The sequence below is a fragment of the Papio anubis genome, chromosome 10 (assembly GCF_008728515.1).
Source record: "Papio anubis isolate 15944 chromosome 10, Panubis1.0, whole genome shotgun sequence".
Classification (NCBI taxonomy): domain Eukaryota; kingdom Metazoa; phylum Chordata; class Mammalia; order Primates; family Cercopithecidae; genus Papio; species Papio anubis.
This window is the reverse complement of record NC_044985.1, coordinates 11,160,378-11,179,947: the sequence shown is the minus strand read 5'-3', so window position 1 is coordinate 11,179,947 and position 19,570 is coordinate 11,160,378. Positions and strand designations below refer to the sequence as shown.

The following is a 19,570-nucleotide window of genomic DNA, read 5'->3' as shown; positions in this document are numbered from 1 at the left end:
CAACCAGTCAGAAAAGAGCTCTGAGCTTTTACACATATTAACTCATTTCATCTTCAGACAGCCTTTAGAGAGGTATAATTAGCGTTCCGTTTTAAAGGTGAGGGAACTAAGGCACAGAGAAGCTATGTAACTTGCCCAAAGGCACCAAGCTACTGAATGACGTTTGAGGCCATGATTTCTCCCCAGGCCTTTAACCACCTGCCTGACTCCTCCCAGCCCAGCGGCTCTGCTCCTGCATCAGAAAGGTCTAGGAAGAGGCCGTCTAGGGAGCAACACAAGGCGGCATTACAAGCAGGCGTTTTCCTGTTGCAGACTGCATTTTGGTGGCAAGAGAAGCTTTGGAGGTGCTTAACGTTTCGTTTGCATTTATCCTACAGCTGGAAAGCAGGGCCCCTTAGAACCATAAGTCTAGGACTTTTCATAGCTCCCTAGACTGCTGGGGCTGAAAGGGGCTTAGAGCTGAGCTGGTGCAGCAGCTCCTGTTAGAGAAGCCACCCAGAGAGGTCCAGGGACCTCCTATGTCCCAGCGCCAGTTAGAGGCAGAGCTGGGACCAGCTCCCCTCGGCTGCGGCAGCCTCCATATCAGCTCCCTGGAAGGGAGCAGACACCGAGTCAGGTTCTGAGCAACACTCTCAAGGCCCCGCCCCGGCAATCCCTTCCCACCTGTGATTAGCTTTGGTGTTCAACAAAGACAGGACTCAGAATCTGGATCTGCTCGCCTGGCTTCACTTTGGGCTGGTTCAGTTTCCTTTCGAGGTAAATCATTCGAGGTTTTTCAGGGATCCTCAGATGCACGTCTGAGTGAAGCCGCCCTGGCTTCTCCTTCAGCTGCCCCCTGGGCAAGAGCCCGGGCCATACCTGTGCCATGCCTGAGCTCTGTCTCTAGCTGCCCCATGTCCAGTCATCAGCGGCGGGTCTTATTCAAGCCCCTTTTCCCCCAGCACGCACTAGCTTGTAAGTCCTCGGGGTGGGGACCGCTTCTCACTCATCTTCATATGCTTAGGAGTGTTCAGCACAAAGTCACTCAGGAGAGGGGAGGGAGGGGGGACAGAGAAGGCAGACATAGAGGAAAGGCTTCTGTCCAGAGGGATCCTACTTAGGATCAACCAAATCGTTAGCAAATGTTGGAAAGATGGTCCGGAGGCCTCAGGGTGGCTACTCTTCCTCCCCATCAGGGCAAAACTCCCCGGGACTTGTGTCTCCCTGTGGTTGGGGACAGGCCTGGGTGTATCTGTCCCAGCCTTGACTGACCACAAGGGGAGCCTTGGCCCTCCCGATTGCAGGAGAAGAGGAATTTGAATTCACCTTGGCCCAAATCGCAGATGCTGGCCTGTGAGCCCTGAGGCCATCTGCAAGGCCCTTGGGCTGACATAACTGTCACCCAGCTCTTCATCCTCCTTCCCTGGGGTCGAAGGGGTGCCGGCAGGGTCTTCTACCCTCCCTCCGCCTGGGCCCTGCTGCTGGCATGGAGCTTCGTTTCTGTTGGCAGCCAGTGTTTGCTTAGTGATTACTGAATGCCATTTGCTGGGTGCTTATTATGTGCCCAGCACTGTTCTAAGTGCTTTGCACAATTGACTTATTTACTCCTATAACCTGACCATAAGGGAAGTGCTGCGATGGTCTCCCTTTTATAGCTGAGAAAACTGAGGCACAGACAGGCCCATGGTCACACAGTTCAAATGCGGCAGAGTCAGGACCAGAATCCAGGCGGTCTGGCTCTAGAGCCTGGCTCCTGGACCGAGCAGCCTTGTGGGCCTGGTGCAGACCCGCCTGCCGTGGACTCACTATAGGATGGGTCAGGAGGCCCGTTGTCACCTACAAAATGTAACTTACCACCCAGGAAACGCTCCTAGAACCAGGCAGAAAACATCGTCTCCTCTTCTCAGGGTGGCTGCGCCCAGCGTGTGTGGGGTGGGGGCCTTGGCGGGTGCCTGCATGTCTGTGCAGGTGTGTCCCCATCTGTGGACTCGGGAAGCACGATCCCCACAAAAGCAACCCCTCAGTGTCTCACATCAGTCAATCCCTGCTATCCTGTGACAGGCAAGGCCATGTTTGAAAACCACGTTAAAGATGCGCAAGAGGCTAAGGGAATTTCCCACGCTGGCAGAGGCAGGACAGGAACACACGTCCCCTGACTCTTGACACTGAGAATGCACCTCCTTCCAGCTGGCCTCTCGTCCCAGCCACTGTGGTCCCAGCTCCGCAGCAATCTGGGACATCTCTGGAAAGCTCGCTGTTCTCTGTCTGGGCAGTAAGACGGAGTGAAGCTCTGACTGCCGAGGCAGACAGACCTGCCTCCTGCTCTTCCTCCCCTCAATTATTTGTGCTGCCTGACACAAGTTCCTGAGCCTCCCTGAGCCTCAGTTCCCTCCTCTGTAAAGTGGGAATGATAACTGAATCCACCTGCTGGGGTTCCTGTGAGGACCAGAGGCCCATCACCCAAGGAAAGGCCCGACAGCAGTGATGGGTGTATGGTAGGCATTCCGTTAACAGGAGCTGCTGCTGCTGCCTTGTAAAAGGAACAACCACAGTTTCGAAAACCTCTTAAGATTGCATTGTTTGTCATCTGAGAGCAGAGATTGTGAACTCCATTGACAAAGATGGAAGCTGGGGCCCAGGGAGGTACACAGACTTGTCTGAAGACACACAACCGTTTCGTAGCAGAGCCGGGCCCAGCCTCCTGGTCCCCCTGCCCCATCTTTGTGTCAGTCCCTGGACCCACTCCTCACCTGGTCAGGTGTCCAGAGGTTCCAGGAGAGTGTTGTGGAAAAGTGGGAAGAGGCCGACACCTATGCAGGGTGTCGAAAGTCACCCCAACGGCTCTGCTGCCTCGGGGCAGGGGTTCTTAAGCCCTGTGGAACTGTAGGCTAGTGAAGCTTGTGGACTTCTGCTCAGAATAGTGTTCTTACATGCGCCAAATAAAATAGCCTAGGGTTACAAAGGAAACATATTACATGGAAACACGGTGAAAATATTTTTTAAAAAAGACTACAGTAGCATTATGCATGCTTCTTTATTAGCACATTAAATAACAAGCTCTAGTGGCAGATCTAATGTCTACCATAATTTTATTTTTATTTTATTTTAGTATTATTATTATTATTATTATTATTATTATTTTGAGACAGCCTTGCTCTGTCACCCAAGCTGGAGTTCAGTGGTGTCATCACTTCAGTCTTCAACTCCTGGGCTAAGCGATCCTCCTGCCTCAGTGTCCTGAGTAGCTGGGACTACAGGCACATGCCGCTGTGCCTGGCTAATTTTTTTATTATTATTATTGTTTTAGAGATGGGACCTCCCTATGTGGCCCAGGCTGGCCTTGAACTCCTGACCTCAAGCCATTCTCCTGCTTTGACCTCCTAAAGTGCTAAGATAACAGGTGTGAGTCACTGCACCTGGCTAGCATAGTTTTAAATTTGTGCTTAATTTAAATAGTATTAGGATAAACTATTTACAGGTAAATTTATGATATAATCTTGGCCAGTGTTAATGAAAAATTATGTTGCCTACCTTCATACTTAAAGGAAACAGCAAATTTTAGTTAGAAGTTGGTGACAATTAATATATAATAATTTTTCCCATCCAAGTTTACTGTAGACTGCTGGCCTGAGTCCAGGGTTTCCTCCACATCCACTCATATCTTGGGCTCAGCAAAGAAGATCGCAGGGCACCCACCCTATCTTAGGGGCCCATTCACATGTCTCTCCAGTCCTGCCCTCAGAGATCAGGGTTTGGTGTTCATTCATTCATTCATTCATTCAGCAAACACTGAGTACTGCCTCTGTGCCAGACTATGATACACAGTGAGATCCAAGGTCAGATGACATGAGGTCCTGCCCTCAAGCTGTTCACCATCCGTCAGGGAGAGCATAAGAAGAACTGCTCCAAGATGCAAAATGTAGACAGGTATAGGGACATGCTCACCCTTCCTGGTCATCAAACACCCAGCGATGGTGAGGTTGGGGTTAGATGGTCACTCCTGGCTAGTGACACTGTCCATTGCATCATCCTTTTGAAAAGAAGTATGGCACTGCATCACGTTGGTCATGGAAATTCCAGAGTCCCCTTTCCCAGCACTCTCACTCTGCCAGCTTTTCCCCGAGGAAATAATTCAGCAGGAGGGACAAAGGGTGGAGGGCAGAAGTCCTCCCTGCTCTTCCTGAGTCTGTGTTCTCCCCAGGGAAGGGGCTGTGTTGTGCTCACCTTGTTCCCCTGGTGCTGACATGTGGTAGCACTCGGTGAACACTTGCTGGATGAATGTCTGACTGCCGTGTAGTTACGATGTATAAGAGGAGGGAGGTGGCAGAAGGGGCAGTCCAGGAGCCCTCCACTGACCAGGTTCCTGACTTCTCTTGCAGCCACCAAGATGTCAGGAGAGATGGACAAGCCACTGATCAGCCTCCACCTGGTGGACAGCGATAGTAGCCTTGCCAAGGTCCCCGATGAGGCCCCCAAAGTGGGCATCCTGGGTAGCGGGGACTTTGCCCGCTCCCTGGCCACACGCCTGGTGGGCTCTGGCTTCAAAGTGGTGGTGGGGAGCCGCAACCCCAAACGCACAGCCGGGCTGTTCCCCTCAGCGGCCCAAGTGACTTTCCAGGAGGAGGCAGTGAGCTCCCCAGAGGTCATCTTTGTGGCTGTGTTCCGGGAGCACTACTCTTCACTGTGCAGTCTCAGTGAGCAGCTGGCTGGCAAGATCCTGGTGGATGTGAGCAACCCTACAGAGCAAGAGCACCTTCAGCATCGTGAGTCCAATGCTGAGTACCTGGCCTCCCTCTTCCCCACCTGCACAGTGGTCAAGGCCTTCAATGTCATCTCTGCCTGGACCCTGCAGGCTGGCCCGAGGGATGGTAACAGGCAGGTAGGTTCTGGGGGAATAATATCCATCATAACAATAAATATAAATGGCTAATTTTCATTGAGTGCTGCCAGCATGCCAGGCTCTTTTTTTTTTTGGTATATTATCATAGCTAATCCTGCATCACTGCAAAATTCCATTTTACAGAACAGGAAATTGAGGCTCAAAGATATTAATGATCTTACTCAAAATCCTATAGCTGGTAAGTTGGGATTTGAACCCAGTTCCTATGGATCTGAAACCCATGTTCTTTCTGCTATGGTAACTGGGTTTCCTAGAGGGCAAGGAGGAAAAGTTTGATGGCTTTTTGCTATTTGGAGCCAAGAAGGAGAGAGGCTTGGCTTTTAGAATTGGACTTATAAGGAGGAAAGTAACACACTTATGTACCAGGCCCTGAGGAAGGCAGGCATGTCTCAGACCTTTTCTTATTTATTCTAAGGGCTTCCAAGATCTGATTTCTCAGAAAAGTCAACAGCGGGTTTTTCTGGGGCTAGATAATGGCTCCACGGAACAGCTAGAGCTGCATACATTTCTTGCCACGAGGAGTTCTTACCAAGACAAGGTGGTTTTTAATGCTACCTTGGTTTTTAATGCATTTTCTTGGCGAAAGAATGCCAGACTCCATGTGTGTGAGAACTTCCACCAGTGAGTCCAGCCCAGGTGCCAGGCTCTGTAGGACAGTTTCAAGGTGCCCAGCTATACCTGACTACAGCACCTTAAATGCAGGCTGCATCACGGGACTCCCAGGTATGGACCAGGAGGAACAGTGGGGAGTGTTGGGTGCAGGGCGTGGAGGGAACAGAGCAAGCAGGCTGGCTGGAGAAGACTTGGAGGAGGGCTTTGACCTGGGCCCACCTCAGGCTGTCAGGCTCAGGGAGCAGGAGTGCATTCCAGTCTGAGGGAACAATCTGAAAAGGCACAGAGATAAGAAACAATGCTCTTAGACCTCAGTTTTCTCATCTGAAAAATGAAGACAATAGTACCTACCTGTGGGCTCATGGCAAGGCAGAGAGATCATATATGTAAAGCTCAGCACAGAGTAGGTGTTCAGTCTGTGTTTTGAGACTAGACTGACCAATGCAGTGTTAACAAGGCCCACAGGGTGCTTTGGGATCTGAGGACTCCAATGTGCCTGCAGGGGGACCTCGTGGGTCAGAGCAGTGGGCTTCAAGGCAGAGAGGGCAGGCTGGAGCTGGCTCGTGGAAGACCTTATGTGCTGACTGACGGCCCTACTGAGCCGAGAGACATCATCAAGGGGGTGATTCTGAACTGAGGGATGGAGCTGCAGCCACCGCTGCCCATCCTGCACCATATGCAAAACTCTTTTGCTGAGCGGCTCCCAGGGCAGGCCACAGCCTTGGCGACAGCCATGTCAGGGGCCCATGGGGACAGCCTGGATGAGCATTTTGCTTGTGACTGCTATGTCCATGAGCTGGGCAAGGAGCTTACTGTTCGCAGCTTCTCATCTTGAGTAGTTGGCCTGGCTGGGCAGCTGGGCCAGAGGCTGGGAGGCCTTGGCACCAGAGAAAATACCCCTGGCCTGGGAGCTAGAGTCCCATTAGCTCCCACCTGTACCATTGACTGGCAGCTCACTTGGACAAGTCCCTGCTCCTCTGGCCCTCAGTTTCCTCAGCTTCTCAGTGAGGCCTTGCCCACTCCTGTGGCCTGTGACCCCGTCTGATTGCCCCGCTTTTCCTCCCACAGGTGCCCATCTGCAGTGACCAGCCGGAAGCCAAGCGTGCTGTCTCGGAGATGGCGCTCGCCATGGGCTTCATGCCCGTGGACATGGGATCCCTGGCATCAGCCCGGGAAGTGGAGGCCATGCCCCTGCGCCTCCTCCCGGCCTGGAAGGTGCCCACCCTGCTGGCCCTAGGGCTCTTCGTCTGCTTCTATGCCTACAACTTCGTTCGGGACGTGCTGCAGCCCTACATGCAGGAGAGCCAGAACAAGTTCTTCAAGTTGCCCGTGTCCGTGGTCAACACCACACTGCCGTGCGTGGCCTATGTGCTGCTGTCACTGGTGTACTTGCCCGGCGTGCTGGCGGCTGCCCTGCAGCTGCGGCGTGGCACCAAGTACCAGCGCTTCCCCGACTGGCTGGACCACTGGCTGCAGCACCGCAAGCAGATCGGGCTACTCAGCTTCTTCTGCGCCGCCCTGCACGCCCTCTACAGCTTCTGCTTGCCGCTGCGCCGTGCCCACCGCTATGACCTGGTCAACCTGGCAGTCAAGCAGGTACCCATCCCACGCCCTTCCTCCCTCTGGCAACTCAGCACATGCTTGTCCAGTGCCCTCCACCAACCAGGTGCAGCCGATACCCACAGGTGCAGCCCAGGTGCCAACTGCAGATTCTGTTCTCATGGGGCAGCACCCACATCCTCCTGCCCAAGATTTTGAGTATCAGTGAACAAAGCAGATGAGAATTCCTGCCCCCATGGGTACATCCCAGCTGGGGCAGACTTCAACAAAATACAGCAGTGAATTATAGTGGGCGTTGAAAGGATCAGGAGTGCTAAGGCGCAAACGAAAGCAGGGGTGGGTGGTGGGGGTGCAGTTTTGAAGATGGTCCGGGAGGCCTTGCAGAGTGAGTGCTATGTGAGCAGAGCTGGAAGGAGAGGAGAGGGTCTGGTGGGCCGCTGGGGTGGTGTTGCAGGCCACGGGGCATAGGCCTTGGGCAGAAGGGTGCCTGGTATGTTGGAGGAGCAGCCAGGAGGCCCATGTGGCTGGAGCTGAACAAGGAGCGGGTGGCAGGTGAGGCCTGAGAGGAAGGGCTTCAGCCTTAGGCTCTGAGTGAAAGAGGGAGCTGGTGAAGGTTTGAATTTAGGCGTTGATCTGCCTGACATTTTAAGTGGTTCTCTCTGGGTTTTGGCTGAGAACAGACTGTAGGAGGTCAGAAGCAGCTAGCTGCTGGGGCCAGCGAGGAGGCCGTGCATATGCCCAGATTTGAGGCAGCGGAGGCTGGAGGCAGTGGGAGCAGTGGAGGAGCAAGGAGATCCCGAAGGCACATGTGAAGCTGGAGTGCACGGAATTGCTGCTGGAATGGGCCCGGGGTCTTGTGGGGTGGTCAAGGATGACTCTGGGGTTTGGGTCTGAGCACCTGAGAGAGAGAGTTGCTGTCAGCGGAGATGGGGGAGGCTGCAGGAGTCAGCGTTCCAGGTTTAGGCTTGTTGTTGTTGTTCTTTGTTTTTTACTGGGGGTGGCATTAATCATTCATTTAGAAAATCCATATGGCACTTGGTTGCCAGCAGGATTCCTGGGAAGTGGAGGGCCTTCAGGCCACACCAGGTGGGGACCACCCAGGCATCAGCTGGCACCTGTGCCCACAGAAACAGGCCCCTGATCCTCCCTCCTGGTCCGCAAGCTCACGGGGCTTGATTCTTAGTCCCAAGCTCACGTCTTCAAGCAACACTGTCTTTCTTTATTTTCTCCAAATGAATTCCACCTCCAGTGCCCAGCCCTGGGTCTGGTTGGTAATTAGGTCCTGCCCACTCCAGGACGCCAGTCACCCAACAGGGTTCGGCCCAGGTGCTGGTGAGACACTTCTCATCCACCCCTCATTCCAGCCTGGCAGCCCCTGCAGCTCCTGTTCCTGCTTAGGATGCAGGGACCTTGTTGAGGCTGGGCACTCCCCTCTGAGGATGGGGGATTGGCAGGACTGGGAAGCAGGGCTGGGCACCTCCTGAGAACCACAGACCTCAGCCCCTACTCACTCTCAGGGTTGCTGCTTCTCTGCCAGCAGCTACTCAACTGCCCTCATCCTTTGCCACCCACAGATATCTGTGGGCTCAGACTTTCCTAAGACAAAGGAAGAACCCCAGACTTCAGGCAGAAAAGCAAGATGCTTGATGGAAATGAGAGGAAGGGAAGAAATCAGTCATGAACCCTTAACAAGCTGTGTTCCAGGAACCATTCTAAGAGCTTCATACACCACTGTGAATTCATTTAACCCCATCTCATCCCTGTAGGCCAAGTGCTATTCTATCCTTATTTCATAGATGAGAAATCTGAGGCACAGAGGGGTTAAGTAACTTGGTCAAAGTCACACAGCCAGTAAGTAGCAGAGCTGGGATTCAGATCCAGCTATTTTCCAGATCCATGCTTATACCCACGCTGCTTTCTACAGGGAAACCAAAGTAACAATTGAGTAAATGATTTAAGAACTAGGTCATGCACTCACTCATTCACTGAGCACCTATGCTGCCAGGCCCTGGGGCCACAGAAAGGAGTAAGAAAGACACAGAGCATCTGGCTTCTTGCCTCAGCTGGTGTGGGGCAGTGTGGAGGCCTGAAGGCTAGAGCCTGGACTCATGCTCTCCAGCATCGCTGACTGCAACAAAGATCTTGACCTTGAGCAAGTTACCGCCCCTCTTTTGTCCTTGGGGCCCTGATGGGTAGATCAAGCTCTCTCCTAGTGCTAATGTTTTTAATGCTCTTTGATGATATTTTCTTACTGACTTCTACACAGCGCCAGCCCCTTGGCGGGAGGCTCTGCGGGGCTCCTTGGGGACTAGTACAATGTTGCTGCCCAGAATGGGGCAGATCTGCGTGGAAGAGACCACGACCACTCCCTCTCCCCTGAGCTGGCAGGTATTTCCAGCAGCAGTGGGTAAAACGGTGACGGTGCCCACTATCCCCCACAGCAAGACACACCACTGCTCCCTCCCTCCCCTGCCACCCTCCAACTGCCTTTGTCTAAATTCTCTGCCCTGCCAAGGCTCTCCCTGATAGTCTGTTAACCCAATCCTGCCCTGATGCAAATACCAGGGCACAGAGAGGCTCATGCAAGGTAATTTTCCCTGCGTCCCAAAACTCTTTAGGGCTGCAGGCCCTGGTGAGGTTGCCAGGAAACCATCCCTCCCGCAGGACGAGATCAGTCAGAGACACCAAAGGCCTCTCACGCAAAGGGGCTTAAACTTGTTCTGCAGAGTTCTTAAGGGCAAAACCAGGGCTGATGTGGGTATGTCGGGTGGATGGTCAGAGGGAGGCAGGGGCTTGACACACAGCAGCCCAGATGTGGGGAGGTGCCCAAGCCTGGACACATCCAAGTAGATTCTGGACGGTCCGCGGTAAGCCATGCCCGCGGTTCTGGGCCTGGGCACCTGAGGCTGTTCTGCCTTCAGCCCCAAACAGCAGGGCCTCTGGGCAGCTCAGGCCTGATATGTGGCTTCTGCTGCCAGCCCGTGGGCATCTCACCACAGGGTCCCCACACATCCACTCACCACCCCAACTGCCCACGGGGCCCTTGGGGCCAGGGAGCACATTAGTCCAGGCACAAGAAACTCCTCCAAGATTTTCTTACAGCCCTGAGTCTGCAGATTAGGAGGCAAAGCTGTATCCCAACTGTAGGGAAAACCTTTGAGACCATGTTTACAGACTGTATCAATAACTGATATTTGTACAGGGCCTTTGGTTTTGCTTGTGTATTTCCCTGGAAGTACACATTTCAAGATCAAAATCAAAGATCAAGATCAAAGAAATGTTTAAGCTGCACTCTGTTCTCCTATTACCTTCACCCCAAGCTACATCTGCACATGGCTGGCATAGGATGGTCAGTCTGAAACGCTCATCTGACCATGTCACTGCTGAAAAGGTTCAGTGATTCCAGTGTCCTTGGGATAATGGTAGAACCCTAACTACGCAGCTAGACTCCCTCCACAGCCTCATCTCCCCTTCTCCTGTGACATGTCAACACTTGGGTCCCATACTGTCCTCTAAATGGGCAGAGCTCATTCCTCGTGGCTTCGCATGCCCACGCTGGGACACCTTGACAGCCTGCAAACTCCTATTCCTCCTGCAAACTCCTATTCCTCCTTCAAAACCCTACCTCTGTTAAGCTCCCCTAGCTTCTCTCCTGACTTCCCCATACCTGCCTCTGTAATCTGTTGTATTTTGTAAATACTATTATTTTTCTTACACACTGCTTCATACCCGACTCAGAGGTCCATGACTGGGTCTTCCACACCTTGGGGTCTATGGTTCCTAACACAGGTTCCCAGCGCATGTTCACTGAGTGACTGATTTTTAACTGCCCACCACAAAGCCAATACCAGGCATCTTAAGAGGAGTGCACGTAGAGCTTGGAGCAAGAACTAGCCTAACTGCCTTGTTGCCACTGAGAACAACAGCCATTTATTACATTAAGTGCCCACTGTGTGCCTGTCCCATGCTACTCATTCCACAAATGTAATGCTTTTAGTCCTACAGTAACACAGCAAGATACAAGGATGCTATGAGCCAGGAAAGGGACTGCCCAGGGTCTCATGACCGCCCACCAGTGGCAGAGTCAGCGTCAGAATCCAGGCCTGTGGTCTCTATGCCCCCCAGGTTGCCCTTCCACACCCTGCCACTCCCTCCTCCTCTGAGTCTGGCAGGCAGTGAGTCAGTACCACTCCCTTCCCATCCATCACCCGCTGTGAAGACATGGAGAGGGGCTAATGCTGCAGCCCCACTGGTCCTTCAGCGTCTGATCTGCAACCTAGAGGGAAATCCCACACCTGAATGCTGTCTTTCCTTCTCTTGTTGATGACGACTCTCCTTCGCCTTCTCAAGGTGGCGAACTTGATCATCTCTAAACATAGAGACTTACTAGGCGAGCTATTACACCTCTGTTTCAGTTAGCCATGTGCGCCACTGGTCACCGGGGAGCTCTGAGCACAGCACTGTGGTTTAATAGGCTGGCCGAGAATCTCATGGACTCCTAAGGCTGGCTTAGGTTCAGTCCTCATGTGGCTCTTCGCCATCCACTGCTCCCTTGCCCACCTCATCCCTCCCTTCCCAGCGTCACTGCAGAGTAGAAATATTAGAGGAAAAAAACAAGACATTTTGCAAGCCAATGTGGTATGTGTGTGTGTAATCATCGAAACTCTGACTTGTGACATTAACTGCCTGATCTTCCCGAGACGCAGAGAGGAATGACTAATGAAGCAGAGTTAAAGAACAAACAACTTCCAGCGAGGAGATGACTTACTCAATTCATGCTGCGAGATGTGAGTAAGACTTCTCTGGGCAGAGGTACGGAGGAGACCTCTCCGCCCTCTGCATGCCTTTCCAGCTAATGGTGACTTCAACCACAGCAGGCACACAAGCAAAATCAAGAGAATTTCAGACATGACCTCATCCAAACCTCCCAGGTAGAGAAACTGAGGCCCAGAAACAGACCTGTTAGAGTCACATGCCACTGGTGGTCAGGACAAGAGGCTGGATCCCCAGACTCCTGGTCCCTTAGTGGCTTAAAGTCACCAAAGTGAGCCAGGCCTGCCCTAAAATAGAACAGAGGCAATCATTTTTCACAAATTGCAGGAAAAGCACTCAATGGATGGCATTTTCTCTGTTTCTTTAAACTTTCTCTTATAAGCTATATAACCATTTTGCTCAGCCTAGTGGATTCACTTTTAACATTTTATCTGGTAACTGAGCTCATGTTATTATTTTTTTTTTTTTCTGCTGAAATTGTTTCTCAAAAAACCTGTATGAGTCATTCTATTTTGAGAGGCAGCCTATTAAAGTGTAGTCACATCTTCTAAAGGAAATACTGTTCCTTGTTCTGCTAACATTATAGAATTAAAGTACCAGCATTTCACAGTGATTCGCAGAGAACACTTTGACTTCCACGAACTCTGCTACCTGGTCTAGTTGCACCTTGATAAAAGTTCTTCCTCATGAGGGCACTGTGCAAGTGAGCGTTGGCTGGGTTAGGAGGGGCTCAGTGGCACGGTGGGGAGAGAAGGGTCAGAAATTTCCAGGTTCATACGGGCTCCCCAATTTATGTGTCCTGGAGCTTGGTGGGGGCCCCAGATCTCTCAGAGGGCAGGGTGAAGGCAGGTATCTTTATTTTCTGTAGCCCAGGGCCTGGCACACAGTAGGTGCTTCGTAAGTGCTCGCTGAACTGCTTGGTGAATGGCCGTCAGTCTCTCTTGCCTGGCAAAGTTGAGCCAAGGCTGTGGGCCCCAGGCAGAAGTAGAGAACTGGGTGGGAAGACGGGAGGCTGAGAGCTTTGGGTCAGGAAGTGTTGGGGGCTCAGTGTCTGCTTGTGTCTTTGTATGTCCTGAGTGTGAGCCAGTGACAGGGGCAGTGTGGGGCTCCAGGAAGACAGAGGGCTCAGGGTGAAACAGGCTGGGAAGGGAAGCAGCCAGTAGGGTGTGAGCTCATTGGCTGAGGGGATTCTGAGCTAGAAGAGCTCCTCTCTCCTGTCCTGGGATTCTGGGGCCAGAAAACCGTGAGACGGAGCCATGCTTAAGGGCTGGATTTCTGGTTGACTCCTTACTCTACTGATGTGACTGTTCTGATTGGTTGCCCTGGGGCAGATGTGTGAAAGCCCCAGAAGCCCCAGTCATTGGCACCAGAGTGCGTGGGTCCTGGTCCCAGCTCTACATCTGTTAGCTGCATGTGACCTTGGGAAAGTGATTTCATCTTTGTGCCTCATTTCCTCCATCTCTGAAATGGGATAACAGTGATCTCTACTTCGTGGGATGGTTTTGAGGATTCGATGAGTTAGTGCCTGAGAAATGCTTGTCACAGGCCCGGGTAGTGTCAGGTGCAGTGTGAGTACCCGCCGTATCATCTTTCTCGTGTCCTTCATCATTGCCCTCCCAGGGCACCAGCCTTTGCCACAGCGTTCATGGTTTTCCTTCTTTTCCTTCCATCCATGTCAGGTCTTGGCCAACAAGAGCCACCTCTGGGTAGAGGAGGAGGTCTGGCGGATGGAGATCTACCTCTCCCTGGGAGTGCTGGCCCTCGGCACGCTGTCCCTGCTGGCCGTGACCTCACTGCCATCCATTGCAAACTCGCTCAACTGGAGGGAGTTCAGCTTCGTTCAGGTAAAGTAGTCTCTCGTCCGCCAGCAAGCTTCAGCGTGGCCCTGGCCCACCTCTCATGAGTAAGTGCTCCACCTTCGAGAACTGCCTGGGCTCTGATCATCCGCACAGCAGGACCACTCAGTGAGATGCCTTCCTGACCCAGAGGGCCCATCCAAGCCTCCTGATAGGGGCTGCCCGCTACAAACTTAACCTGCCACTACATGAGGAAGCCAGACACAGGCATGGGAAAACATTACATTCCAGGACACTGAGCCCTGGGTCCACTGTTCTCAGCTTCTAGAATTCTTGAGCTTTCCAAACAAAATTGAATGACATGAAGTCACTGGACATTTTGCTGGTCTAGGTAGGAGTCCGTGGGCTAGGGAGTGAGCGAGCCTGGTCCACCACCCTCCATCCCTCGTCTCAGCCTGGCTCTGTTGTTCCCCTTAACCCCTTGGTTCATGCAGCGTGGATGGGAGACAAGCATTAGGACCCCAGTTTGTAGGGGATGCAGCACAGCTTTTTCGCAAGGATGCCATTCCTATGAAACAATCCGGAAAAGGGAGGTCTGTCATCAAATGAATTTGAGAAAAGATTTACTTCCCTCTAAGAGATCACAATGCACTTTGGCACATCAAAAATTCTAGTAACATCCACAACAAACAAACCTTTGTCAACCAGACTTATTGGAGCATTAGCACCCTCCCCCTCCTTTTTTCCAAATAACAGCTATCAGCACTCCACAAGCTGGGCACTGTGGCATGTGGCTGGGATCCCAGCTACTAACAGAGGCTGAGGTGGGAGAATCACTTGAGCTTGAGCGATCCTTCCAGAAGTCAGAAGTTCAAGTGTCCAGTCTGGACACCGTAGCAAGACCTCGTCTGCAAAACAAACAAACAAACAAACTCCACAGAACATACTCTGGGAAATGCTGCTAGTGGCAAGTTTCTTTTTGCATTTGTTCATTCAACAAACATTTATTGAGCATTTACTGCAGGCCAGGCATCCTGCTAGGCCTGTGATGCAATAGAGAACAAGACAGGCAGAGCCATCTTTCCATGATAAAGGAAACGGAGGCGGGGACATTGTTTACATTTCTTTGGCATCTCCCACTGTTCTCCACACAGAATCTGCGGTCAGTGTTGGCGGATTAACTCCTCCCCTCCCTTGGGTGGGAGCTGACTAATGCTGTATCCTGCCATTGTATCAGGGCAGAGAACAGCCATCCTATCCACCCCCACTATCAACAGAAATCTGTGCAGGGAGGACGTGGTACAGGACTCAGGGACAGTGACAGCGTAATGCTCTTACGTAATCCAAATTAATTGCTCCTGACCAGGGATGCTTCACATCCATTGGAACAACACAGAGTTGTAGCCATGTATTTTTTAAAGTGTGTCTGCCTCTGAATCTCCCTGACTCTGCTCGTCTCGGAAGGTCCCTGGAGGAGGGCTCAGGGCTGACACATGCTAGCATACGAGAAGGGGAAGAATTTTATTTATCTGCCACTAATCCCCATGTGTCTCACACTCAAATCTAGGATTTTCCTCTTCCCACCTGGAAGTATCTGGCGTGCACGGCTTATCCACAATTAAAACCGACCGCAGGCTGCTCCCCTCACCAGAAAGCTGCTCCCTTAAGCAGCCATAGATTACATGCCCTGGCTCTGGCTGCCAGAGAAAGCCGGTGGATTTGATTTTGTTAGCAAGAGCTGACTGAGACCCTAGCAGCTGCCTTCTACTTTACATATTAAAGCGTTGAAATACAAATAGGACAGTCCTTTTGCCACTGCAAGAGCGGGGTGGTGTTAGGTGGGTAGAGAGGCAGGATTTTACTTGTGGAAATCAATGCCTGCCTTCCATCCACAAAAACCAGATGTCAATACGGAGGAGGCACTGTCAGCGTCGCCTGGGAAGCCCGGGTTCCAGCTTTCCCTCCCCGCAACCCTTCTCTGTAAGTGTGGGCAGAGCATGTCTGCTCCAAGAGCCTCAGTTTACACCCCTGAAAAACCAAGTTAATGCCCTACAGGGATTTTATGAGCCACAGTAGGAGATTATGTGTGAAAGAAAAATAAAAAGCATGTTGCTATTATTCTTAGGGTATCTGGCCACATGTCCATTATCCCTGACTAAGCTACCAGCCATCCGTTTCTGAGTTCAGTAGGCGACAGTGAGATAGAGGCCAGGGAACTCCAACGCTGGGCCTAAAAGTGGTCCAGGTCAGTGTTTGCAAACTGGTGGACACTCACTAGTGGATCATGCAATTGATTCCGTGGATCACAAGCAGCATTTTAAAAATGAAATAAAATAGAATGGCAAAGAAAACAGTGGAGTGTTTTGCATGTTGTCAGGATACTTTTTCAGTTATGTGGATTTGCTAGTTATATTTGCAAATGTAGCATACCTCATTGTCTACCGGGCAGCAGAGGAAAACACGATTCTTACTGCGAGTCCCTGTCAAATAGGTTGAGAAATTGAAAACCCAGGCCTGCCTCCCATCCATGGACCCAGATGCTGAGGGATGGCTCTGGCAGTCTATTTTTGCAGCTCCCTGAGTGACTGATAGGTGCGCATGCCACAGTGTGTGGCAACTTCCAGTGCAGGGAACACAGACAGTGGAACCAGAAGACCTGAATTTCAGTCCCAAGACCCCCATTTACCTGTCCTGCATCATCAGACAAGTTTCCTAGGCTCTCGGAGCTTCGGCTGCTCGCTTGTGCCTGTGCCCACCCCATATGGTCATTGAGAGGATTTGAACTGGACACGTTAAATGCAGGATGCATGCAGCCAACAGTGGCATGCTGGCTTTTAAGGTAAGCTGCAACCTTCTCCTTTAAAGTTAGCACGGCCAGTGAGAAGCTACCTGAGCCCCATCACCCTCCCCTACACACATGTCCACAGCAGACACCACGCCACGGGGACAGCCATGATTCTTGAGGAGCCGTGGCTGACCCCTAGATCTGTAATGCTTTTGTTACCGGAAAAGGGTCCTGATCCAGACCCCAAGACAGGGTTCTTGGACCTCACGCGAGAAAGAATTCAGGGCCTGTCCATAGAGTAAAGTGAAAGCAAGTTTATTAAGAAAGGAAGGAATAAAAGAATGTCTACTCCATAGTCAGAGCAGCGGCATAGCTGCCCAGCTGCTTATACTTATTGTTACTTCTTGATTATATGCTGAATGACGGGTGGATTATTCATGAGTTTTCCAGGAAAGGGATGGCAATTCCCAGAACTAAGGGTTCCTTACCTTTTTAGACCATATAGTGTAACTTCCTGACATTGCCGTGGCATTTGTAAACTGTCATGACGCTAGCAGGAGTGTCTTTTAACATGCTAATGCATTATAACTAGTGTATAATGAGCAATGAGGATGACCAGAGGCCGTGTTGGTTTTGGTGCTTTTGGCTGGCTTCTTTACCTCAACCTGTTTTATCAGCAAGGTGTGTATGACCTGTATCTTGAGCCGACTTCCTATGTCATCCTGTGACTAGCAATGTTTAACCTCCTGGGAATGTAGCCCAGTAGATCTCAGCCTCATTTTACCCAGCCCCCATTCAAGGTGAAGTCGCTCTGGTTTGAACATCTCAGACACTTTATTTAGCTAAAAACCATTGAAACAATGTGTTGATTCCACAAAGAGGTCACTTGCGCTCGCATTGATCCTTTTGTTCCCAAAGCTGTTTTCAAAGTTTTACATTTTATTCTGTGTTCCTTTGGGTACTTTTTGTTATCGTTTTGGTTTGGTTTGGGTTGTGCTAACTGTTCCAATTCAGCCAGTTAAACATTATTAGATGTTAGACTGCAAAATACCCCAGTCAGAGCAGTTCATCTGCACAGAAAAATGAGGGTTCAGCTTTCAGAACCTAAGTTCTCTCCCAGAGTGAGAGGAACTGCCTGTGACCTTACCCACTCCAGCCACCTGCCTGAAATAATGACAAGACCAGCCTGACCCCAGCTTCGTGAGCGATTGTCCAAAGCCCCTTCGTGCCGCAGTAATTGAGCACCAGCAGGAGCTACAACGACCTGGCTGTTTCTTTTTTGCTAACAAGCTTACGTATAATAAAAATGGCCCTAGCTTGGAGATCTTATTAATTGCCTCATGACAATCCCTCTCCTTCTTTTGGGCTTCTTTGGGTTCCGGGATTTTTAAATTGTTCCCAAGGAGAGTTTTCGGGAAAGTAACTCTCTGGAATCATGCAGGCTTCCCACTGGGACAGGAAAGTCAAAGGCCCTTTGTTATTGGCTGGCCTTTGGCTGTCAGTCCTTGCTATGAACCACTAGCCTGAGGCTGGAGCTTCCTGCTGTCTGCACCGTGGGATTTTGGATGGCACAAGCATGAGGATATATGAACAGGAGGAGCTGACTGCCACTGGTGGGCCTTGGAGCAGTGTCTCCACACTGTCCCTGTGCAGAGCCCAGAGTGTCCAGCAAAATTCATCACTCTCTAGATCAGGGGCTGGGGACAGTGGCCCACACAGACCAAACACTGGAGCCACAGGGCACGTTGCCCGAGGGAGATGCAAAGACCTCACTGGGTCCACTAAGGCTGGCTTTCCAGGCCTGGACGGGCTCCCATTGCCGCACCTTCTGGAAAAGCACCACGACACAGAGGTGGGCGCCAAAAGGCTCTCAGTGGGGCTTTGTCTAAGGAACAGATAGGTCCAGGTCTTCCCCAGTCAAGTGACCTGAGCAGAGGGGCCCGTGTGGACTTTTCACCCTGAAGCTAGAAGGGTGTGGTGACGACAGTCTCCTACATGAGTGGTTTAGATCAGCCTCATCTGCCGAACCTTAAAAAAGAACAGATGCCCACGTCCCGCCCCAAACCAATTTAATCTGAATTTCTGGGGGTGGGGTTTGGGCACTAATATTTTACCCAAGCAAGCTCCCCGGGTGATTTTAATGTGTAGCAAGGTTTGAAAACCACAGTCTGATAGCCACAGAGTGACAAACTCTCGGGGATAAAGGGCATTGCCCAGCCATCTTAGCAACACCAGTAAGTCCACAATGAGGAGGGGTGGGAGGGCCCACAGTTAATTAGGGCTGGGAACCTGGCTGGGGAACATTAGGGTGATTGACATCAATACTTATTCTTTTTTTTGAGATGGAATTTCAGTCTTGTTGCCCAGGCTGGAGTGCAATGGCATGATTTTGGCTCACCACAACCTCTGCCTCCCGGGTTCAAGCGAGTAGCTGGGATTACAGGCATGTGCCACAACACCTGGCTACTTTTGTATTTTTAGTAGAGACGGGGTTTCTCCATGTTGGTCAGGCTGGTCTTGAACTCCCAACCTCAGGTGATCCGTCCACCTCGGCCTCCCAAAGTGTTGGGATTACAGGCGTGAGCCACCACGCCCGGCCAAGACTTTTTCTTGATGGTCGGTTCTGGGGACCTTTTTAACCACAGTCTTCCACACCAAGAGATTAGAATTTAGAAAAGTTGGGGTGGCTGAGAAGTTGCAGGGGATTTGGAATTATTGATAGACACTTCCGGAAGTGGCAAGGATTTGCTTACATGTGCCATTGACGGTCAAGGAGGCTTCTCTTTAGGAGGTGACTACATTAAAATGATAGGAATTCACTGTGAGTGACAGCACAAAGCCCACGGTGGCTTCCTCACTCTTCGTGGTGAGCCAGAAGTTGTTAAAGACCGGGCCAAGAAGATTCTAGAAGTGGACACAAAGCCAAGAAGAACCAAAGAGGGTGAGGAAGGATACAGAAGGTTTTATTTGGTTATTTTACTTGGGCCCAGGGATGTTGAACGTGAGAACCTGTCTGTGAAATTGTAGTGTGCAGCCATTGGAAAATGTTTATTATTATCTTTAGCAAAAGTATTACAAGCAATTCTCCCACACCATGTTCTTTCACTCACTGACATTCACCGTCCTGGTGTCTGTTCTGGAGCAGTCGCAAACGAAGGGACACAC

The 19,570-nt window shown here is 51.3% G+C and overlaps 2 protein-coding genes across 4 annotated transcripts in view; one reads left to right on the top strand and one right to left on the bottom strand.

Moving 5' to 3' along the window:
* STEAP3 (STEAP3 metalloreductase) overlaps positions 1 to 19,570 on the top strand; it is a 44,784-nt gene that overhangs the window by 17,777 nt on the left and 7,437 nt on the right. Inside the window, exons 2-4 of one of the 3 annotated variants that reach the window (XM_003909204.5) lie at positions 4,359 to 4,858; positions 6,560 to 7,087; positions 13,504 to 13,668. In XM_003909204.5, coding sequence (XP_003909253.1) covers positions 4,367 to 4,858; positions 6,560 to 7,087; positions 13,504 to 13,668 — 1,185 coding nt within the window. In that variant the 5' untranslated portion in view covers positions 4,359 to 4,366. Of the gene's footprint in view, positions 1 to 3,290; positions 4,859 to 6,559; positions 7,088 to 13,503; positions 15,719 to 19,570 lie in introns of those variants that run through there. The other 2 variants (XM_031651183.1, XM_031651182.1) reach the window with 2 other exon arrangements.
* C10H2orf76 (chromosome 10 C2orf76 homolog) overlaps positions 4,942 to 19,570 on the bottom strand; it is a 113,325-nt gene continuing 98,696 nt past the window's right edge. The window contains exon 6 of the mRNA XM_017947932.3: positions 4,942 to 5,763. Coding sequence (XP_017803421.1) covers positions 5,726 to 5,763 — 38 coding nt within the window. The 3' untranslated portion in view covers positions 4,942 to 5,725. The remainder of the gene's footprint in view (positions 5,764 to 19,570) is intronic.